Source organism: Tenebrio molitor, chromosome X (genome assembly GCF_963966145.1).
Source record: "Tenebrio molitor chromosome X, icTenMoli1.1, whole genome shotgun sequence".
Lineage (NCBI taxonomy): Eukaryota > Metazoa > Arthropoda > Insecta > Coleoptera > Tenebrionidae > Tenebrio > Tenebrio molitor.
This window is the reverse complement of record NC_091055.1, coordinates 8,030,282-8,039,334: the sequence shown is the minus strand read 5'-3', so window position 1 is coordinate 8,039,334 and position 9,053 is coordinate 8,030,282. Positions and strand designations below refer to the sequence as shown.

Sequence of the window (9,053 nt, the reverse complement as noted above, 5' to 3'; positions counted from 1 at the left end):
AAACTCATAAATATTTTATCATGCAGACTGATGAGCCAACTTCTCTGACACGCCATTAAAATAATAGTAGTAATAATAATCACAACCTTCACACAGATCACGGGGAATTTCCACAAATATACATTTTTTTCTACACACTCCATATTTTATCCCTCCTTGTAGAATTTCCTCTAATATACAATGTACTCGATGACTTATGTTTAATTTATACTGATATATTCTCTCAGAATGTTGCGCCTCTGACAAGCCTGAATAATTCTGTTTCAACAAGATAATGCGCTTGCTTATAGGGCACTTTAATTATATATACACTTAACAAATTACACAATCGGATATTATCTAATTATTTTTTATCGTTTTGCTGTTAAACGCATTTTAGAATTTTGATTAGTAATTTTATGTTCTCACCGTTAAAATGTTTGTGATCTGGTACATTTAACGCGTCAACAAAAATATTGATTTATTTAGTAGCATAACACGAATGAAAAATTCAGTTTAAGCATGTTTGATGTAATACCTACACTGTGTATTCAAATTAGAAATTTTGATAATTACCTCTGTGAGCAGAATAATGCAATCATCTACAGTCTACGTTATAGTATATGATTTACTATAGAAATGTCTCTAATTTGCGCATTCGACATTTAATTAAGATAGATTACTGTATTGTAGTGTACGTAGTGATTGCCGACAGCCATGTACTCTGTCTAGTGGCATTTCAAACCAATTCTAGTTCTTTTTGTGTGGTATGATTTAGATTTTTTTAATAGGTGATCACTCTGTATAATGTTAAGAGTGTAGGTGAGAGGGTAGTTTTGTGCACGATATGACTCAAACGTGCCGTTGGTAGAATCGATATGTTGACGTGTTTTCCTTTTAATTTGTTCATATCATTATAACAAAGATATTTTGTATTTAAATTTTAAATTGGTGAGGAGGCGTGTCAGTCACTGCGAAAACAAAAATTTTGTTCGAAAGGAAATATCGTAAAGATTTGGGAAGCGAGAGAATTCAATTACTTTACAAGGTAAAAAAAAACGAGTACGCACGTAACATAGACTAGGATCAATAAAAATATATATCAGAGGGTGTAATTACGCAAATTTCACATTCTACAATGAAATACGGCAGGATTTTCAATTATGACGTTGAACAAAAATTGAAACGACAAATGCGTTTTTGAAAGGATTTATTTTTGTAGTGACGCTTTCTAATTGAAAATGTAGTAGTTCTGTAACGTTTAGTCAGATTGTGAAATATGGAAATTAAAGTCAGGCGAAAATGGATCGGTCGTTTCAGTTTAGGTTTATTACGTGGAGGATTGTTAGGGTTGATCACATCTCGATCTGATTTCGAATCGTGGATTAAACGTGTTAAAAACTTAAATTATTTATGACCTTATCTTGGGCGTTTCGACACGCTTCTAATTAAGATAGGCAGATGATTCTTCAAATAGCTCAATCTACAGTTTCAAACCGATCAATTCTTCCCTTAATATCGGACAATTTTATGATGTCTAATAAATTCGGTCAACACGCTCCGTGTAAAAAGTCGCGATGAACAAACACCGGTACAGGGAAACCAATAAATAATAAATAAACCCGGCAAGACAAATTCATCAACCACGTAATTGTAACTTTCCACTTATGAAAAGTAAAATTATCGTTAATCTAATTCAAACAATTTCTCAAGTAAAACCCTACAGGTGCTTTTTATAAATAGAACCTCAACCTTGATATCATTTTATTTATTATTTACAACAGTTATAAATAAATGAGGAAACACAATATTTAAAAGTATGAAGTCAGAGTCGACCATATTTTAAGACGAGCTATATTGAGCTTGTTTTAATGTGGCTGGCGCACAATTCTTCTATTTAATAATTCATCATTCAGTATTTGAGGTTAAGAGGATTTGTTACTATCGACAAGCTCTTGACCAGTGGCGTAACAATCAACCCAGTCGATTTTTCTATTTTTACCTCAAACAAAACTAAGACTATTATAAAGTTGTAAAAGTGCGACGATTTTTTATTTAACTTAATTGTGTTATATCCCGGCGCCTCCACCAAAATGTCTTTCGTTGTTCAAGCACCAATCAAAACCACTCTAGTTTTAAAAATAGTCACACTTTGAAGTACTGCGCTTGGACTTATGTTGTGACCGAAATAATTTAAATTAATTTGAAAATTTTCTTCCTGCCAAATTTAATAATACCGTTGTAATCAAAGATAATAACACGTTACAGATCATTCTGTTTCCAAATAATAAGATGCCGTTTCCTTTTATTATTTTTAATGAATCTCTTTGTTTTTAGGTTTACCAAATTCAATGATCCTGATTCATCTCTGATTAAAAGCTTGCTTGGACCCAATTATTTGATCACGTTGTTCGGGCAACGGTTTGCATTTCGATGTTGTTCTATTGAGAGAATTTTTTAGTTTAATTTTTGATTATTAACAGCGATTTGATAAGCTCTGTGTTTGACGCAAATCGAATAGAATAATTGTAAACGGATAGGTTGTTACAGAGCGCTTTTGTATCATGTATGCACTTGAAATGACTGTGGTCGACGATTTTAGAGAAGCAGATTGAATGCAATACTAAACTAAAACAATTGTGGCATTTTAAATGTTAAGCGTAATAATATTTGCGGTGTTCTCTCGCTTCTCGCTCCAGGTTTACATTTACCTACATGAATTTTAAATTCTTAAAGGAAAAAAAGTGATTGTGTAGGAGGTATCTAATAGGAGTACTTTTTAATATGATAAGTAAAATTTTCAAAGTGCTGACTGCCGGCTATGTTAGTTAACGAAAAAAGAATCTCGGTGAAAAGTTGGTCTTTGCGGTGGCCGGCCGGATGACGTGGTGAACGGCCGGCGGAGGTGTCGAACAAAAACTGTGAATAAAAGATGAGTGGTGGCGGCGGCGGCCGCGGGCGCGTATTTTCTGGTAAACACGGCGTGTTGATCACATGGCGCAAAAGAATGGGAGCGGGGCAGCTGTTAATGAGCGAGTCCAGAGTGCGACCATTCGGCGGTGGCAGAGCCGAGGAGAGCTAGTGGTAACTGGCGCGGGCGCGCGACTCACGTTCTCCACGCCACGCGATCCGCCGCCACCGCATTACAATTGCCGCCTGTCTGCTGGAGTGGTGACGCGCCGGTTGACCGGTCTCTTCGTATGACTTGTGTTCGGTAACCCCGATCTGTGCCGTAGTGGCTCTGTGTCAAGCCAGTGGATTGTGCCAATGCAATTGCCGCCCCATGTCGCCCCCGAGCGGCCGGCTTCTCTTCTTCGCTCTTGTGCTGCTCTCCGGTAAGTCACCATCGAAAGCAATCCGGAGGCGCCAAAACCCCCCTCAAACTTGTCACATATATTATGATGATATGTCATACCTTGTCTATTGTTCCGTATTTTTATTACAGCTAATATGGAAGCAATTTGTTCCGAAAAAGTTTCACAAAGTTTTGACGTTTAACTTGCTCGTTTTAATTTCTAGGAAAATTTTTCATAATATGACACGTGATTTCGTCGAAATTCTTCAGATGTGCACTTACATTAATCACTTTCGTGGTTTGATATTTAACACCGGACTCACATAAATCGATGTTAGCGACATTTTTTCTTAGTAAACGTACATATTACATGAACATTTTCAATTTTCTTATTCCATTCTTCTGAACAAATTTCAAGCACACAACAAAGTTGATTTGTTCCTCAGTTTCAAACCTTTTGTGTCGACAATACATTTCCCAATTTAACACATTCGTGGTAAGAAAATGTACCGATCTTTGATATATCTATCATTTCTTACCATTACACATCAACAAAATACAGATCACATGCTTTAATTGGAAATATTTTCAAACAACTTGTTAACTTTTATAGAACATCATGTATATCTTGTTTTTGAAACTTTTAAACATATCGCACTTTAATCCCATTTTAATATTGTATAGATTGACGTTATTGACAGAGATACAAAAGTTATATTCACTATTATTAACATATTTTTCAACATTTGTTTTACCCGACTGCATATTCACAATACATAGTTATTTTGTTCTTGCAGACATTAATACAGTAAATGTTAAGGTATAATTTTACCCATTGATACTAATAAAACTAACTAAACCGATAAATAGTGAAATTCAATAAAACTGTGACTGTTTATCGTAAAGTTGTGTATCAAAAAGAGAAGTACACGAATGTAAAAACATAAAATACAGATTTCTGTTAATGGTTAATAAACCATCCAAAATGTTAGTTTAGAAAAAATAAGATGGTTGTTAAATGTGAATAAATTTTCGTGATTGAAGTGCATTGGGAAAATGAATAATTAATTGTTAATAAACAAAATAAAATTAAACCAAGTAAGATTATAGTATAATTGTGTTGATGATTGTCAGTTGCATGTGAGAAACCCGGTTTATAAATTGTCGTGTAGTGTTTTTATAAATTGAAACACAACCATCTTACTTTCTCTAAACCAATTTAGAGAATGGTTTGAAAAAATAAAACTCTGCTTACTTTGAACCTTAACTACTGTCCTGGAGCGTAACTAGACTCCTCGGAGATCTAATAAGATGTCAGTCTCGCTGCCTGCACAGACGAATTGAGAATTGAGAATCGTTGAAAACAACTGGCAAGCACCCAACGTAGAACTTTTTGATACAGAAGACAACTTTCTGAAATAGCTACTTCCTTATTAGCTGAAAGAACCGTGATTCTTCCATTCAAAGGAAATTCTGTGCATACTCTTTTTCCACAAACAACACAAGATCTTTTGATTTTGCTGTCTACCTTTCAAGAACATATATAATAATGTCTTTCTTCCTCTATACAAAATTAATTTGTCAGGAGTGACTTTTCACACTACAAAAATTAAATTGTTAGGTTAAGTTTTTTGGTTTATTGACAGAAAGACATCTGCTCCTAATACTCATCATAATTTTATTGTTGACAGCATATTCACAATTGATATTATTTATTTCTTAATTTTGATTTAAAAAATATATACTTACATACATATTTCTGTTATTGGCGTTAGTTACGTAGTAAGTACTTTAAGTGACAAAATGCAATACAATGAGTAGTCAAACCAGTTCATGAACTGGTTGAGAAATAATAAAACGGTTGCCATTTTAACGAAGAGATATAGCACCGATCTGAATTAGTTTAAACGAATCTATGAATTGAAATAGAGGAATAAATATAGAGGAAATAAAATGGTTTCTAACTTCATGGGTTTAAAATGGTGTAAGTGAAATGGTTGAAATAAGGATAACGTAAGTAGGTAGTGTGCATTGAAAAAGTGGGGTAAATTACAATATCGATAATGCGGTGATTATCGATGGGCGATAAGAATCGACATGATATTTATTTCTGGTTTTTAATAGGCCTAGTTGGGAGAGTGGTGCAGTGTGGATCATGTTGCACATTTCACAGCTCACGCGAGCACACACCAGCTGAGGGTAATTGCCCCAGAATATTGGCGCATGTTCCGATAATTACCCGGAACATCGGCAAATGCGTCTTAATTAAAATGGAATCGCGCGATTTTTGCCCGCCCCAAGATGCAATTCGGCTATTTGGGCCAACGCTATTATAATGTATGCGTACTGAATTTGAAATGTTGCTCATAAATATGACATGGCTTATTATGGTAGAGATTAGGCTACGCTACAAAAGCGTGTGTGTATAACGTGTACCGGCAGGTATATTTTATGGTAGATTTAGAGAAAATCGTTTTCCGGAATAATTCAGCGCCGACTGACATAAATTTCGATCGTATCAAAAATCGTTTTGGGTCGTATTTTGGGGGAGCTAGTAGTTGACGTAAACTGTTTAAAGAGCACGTCGTCGGTCGTCTCTAATACGACCGGATAATTACAGCTGCTAGGTGTTACCACACAGAACTGGAAAAATTTCACTACATAGTGCATAATATGCATCATATCAATATTATTGATGGTGGATCCTTGCTATCCTATTTTTCGCAATAGCGCACTAGGTCCGCTAACTACGAAAACGACATTCAATTTTGGGAAACATTTTTAGACCCGGAGCCTTGATTTAACCTGCTTTTAAAATGATCTAACTTCTAGGTGTGCATTTTAAACATCGAACTTCACCATTAACATAATAAATTTGTCGGTTTCGTCTATTTAATGCCAATAACTAAAATGTTTTCACTTAATCTGAGCCTCACACATATGTAATTAAAACTGTTTCATAATTATCATAAAGGTTTTGATACCTCACGAGCCAACACATCTTAGATTTATTATTACACCATGTATTTACCAATGATGATAGATCCGTGCTTGTTCTTTTTGTAAATCTTTAAATCATTATGTTTAATATAAGTTTTTTCCAAAAGTTTATTAACGCTCCAAAGCTTGAATGTTCATGTATGCAACCGTACATACTACTATGCATTGCAGATTGCATAGATTATCGCTTTGTATTTGTTACGTATTATTATTCATGCAATGAACACTATTTGTTCTAAAATGTAGTGTAAAAGTCGACGCAACAATTCTGGAGTTTAATGCATGCAAACGTTTCAAGTTGAGATCTTTGTAGTTCGGTACATCGCCAAAGTTTGCAGCACAAGTGCGATAGTTGTCATAGTGTACAGTGTTTTGAGAACACAAGACGTGCGTCAGACTGATGCATACTGGTTGCCTGATTCACTTCGAACAGATTTGAAACAAAATTAGGAGTACATTTTACCAAGAAATGAGAAGTGGACGTCACGTGATCCTCTGTAATATTCGCTTGTGCAAACGCGACAGCCCCGCCCCATCCATTTCACAAAAACTTTTGGCCGCACCTATGTTTTTAATATACAATATTTGGGCTCATTTAGAATTCGGATATACATCAGTAGGCGAAGTGGTTGTGAAAAAAATGTGGTTTGGACGGTTTAATGGCACTTTAGATAGATTAAGTGGTATATTGTGAGTTTATTGTGTCATATCTCCATCCAAATGATTGACATACTGACCACTAACAATAGCGACAATGACCCTAAACATTCGTGACGTGTAGTTAAGCCTTTATGCGTAGACCTTTAGTAGGACAAGTTTGTGACACTCGAAACCGAATTTCGTATTCAAATAAAATTACATTTAACTTGATGTGTGAAATAATTTTTTAAAAGTAGTAATAACGGAACTCTGAACGTTTGTTGTGTGTCGACAAAAATCTATATAAGAATCTAGAAATATTTTATGATTCTGAAACTATATATTTTGTTGATAATATCTTTTACGGTAATGATCAAGTGAGCCGTCATTATTATAATTGTCGATATTGTCGATAGTGTCGATGTCGGCGTTGCGGTTTGTCCGAGATGATTTTACCCTACAGGAGTGTTTCCGTTTCGAAATTCCGATAAAAATCTGAGTACGGTGACACGAACCGGGTGCAGTGTTCTGAAATCGCGATTAAAACGTCATATTCTTTTTATTCGTTGTTCTTAGAAGAACGTTTTATTTTTGCAGTTTCACGTAAGAGCCGTTCCACTCTGGATGCTCCTTTTTGAATAGTCCGCGTGTAATATAGAACGCGATAAATATTTCAGGTATGCAGGACGAAAAATGAAGCGGGCTCGTTTAGATTTATGCGGTTGGTAATAATGGTGTTGGTCGTTGGTCCGGAGCGCGACCAAATAATTAGCGATGGTGGTTCCGATGGGGTGACGCGCCTGATAGAAGTGCCGGGGGCGGTCCATAAATAATGTATGTTGTTGACTCATTTGCCTCCATTGTTGTATCTCGCATTGCAGATACGGGGGACATGTTTGCTCAAGCTGACGACGACGGACCGGGGGGTCTCCGGAGAACCCCCGGCTAGCCTGTCGTTTACCCACCGCAACACCACTAGGATGCCGCCCGCCACCCTCTGCCACACTTAACATACGATCCTGCTTTGCGGAAAGGCTTTGGGAATTTAGGACAGTGCATCTTTTATTTAAACAGCTCGTGGTTGTGTTTCCCTCTTTTACCTCTACACAAGATTTGTTTTACTACTATAGATTTCTTTCACTTTATTCGTCCCCTTCAATATTTTATTTAATTTATTTCCGCGGGGCCCTCAAATATTCCCACGCAAACAAGAGGCTGGGGACACAAAACAAACTCGCATCTTGATTTTACATTATATTAAATTCAATCCTTACATAATATATTACGAAGCTCAAAAAACTTTCACTCACCAAATTTTATCAAAAATTCACAAACAAGTATAAAAAAGACAAAAAGGAAATAGAAAATCTCCGTCACTGATATTTATTCTCGCAACACGTCTTATTAATGTGTCTGTGAGAAAGCATTCCATCTTGTTGACATATCATCTTTATCTTTGTAAAATATGTAAATGATATTTTCTAAAAACTGCGACACAAATTCAAACTTAAAATATTTTTGCAAAAAACATTTCCTTAAATACAAATGAGCCCACTAAATATTAAAAAAAAATGGAAAACATTCAAATTTCATAAAACATGTAAGTATAAACAACACAAAAGGGAGCTAGAAAATCTCTGTCACTGATATTTATCTTTCTAAAATAAGTGATGTTTTCTAAATACCTCGACACTTATGCAAACTTAAAATATATTTTCTTAAATATATTATTTTAAATACAAATAATTACAGTAAATATAAAAATAAAAAACCATATCAGCATGGCACATTTAAGATTTTACGTAAAAACAAATAAAAAACATGTTTAAAAATACTATAGTACATCGGCTGCCTGGTTGATCAGTTTTTTTTTTAAATCTATTGTCAATTGTTTAATATTTTTGTTTATAATATACCCAAAAAAGTATCAAAGATTAGTGCAAAGAAGAAAAATAATAATAATAGGATAGTTTTGGAAATTATGAAAAATCGAAAGGTTTATTAATATTGTACTTGGTACTCAAGTTTTATTGTGTAATTTTATTATACATTTTATCTACGACCATTAAATAATACGTTTATTATTTACGTAACTATAGATACATTATGCTAGTCATAAATTACACCCGTGACTTATTAT

General features: G+C 34.7%; 1 protein-coding gene across 1 annotated transcript in view; it reads left to right on the top strand.

Moving 5' to 3' along the window:
- The first annotated feature begins 3,057 nt into the window (after window positions 1-3,057).
- Window positions 3,058-9,053, top strand: part of Gfrl (Glial cell line-derived neurotrophic family receptor-like) — a 141,699-nt gene continuing 135,703 nt past the window's right edge. Inside the window, exon 1 of the mRNA XM_069061530.1 lies at window positions 3,058-3,314. Coding sequence (XP_068917631.1) covers window positions 3,263-3,314 — 52 coding nt within the window. The 5' untranslated portion in view covers window positions 3,058-3,262. The remainder of the gene's footprint in view (window positions 3,315-9,053) is intronic.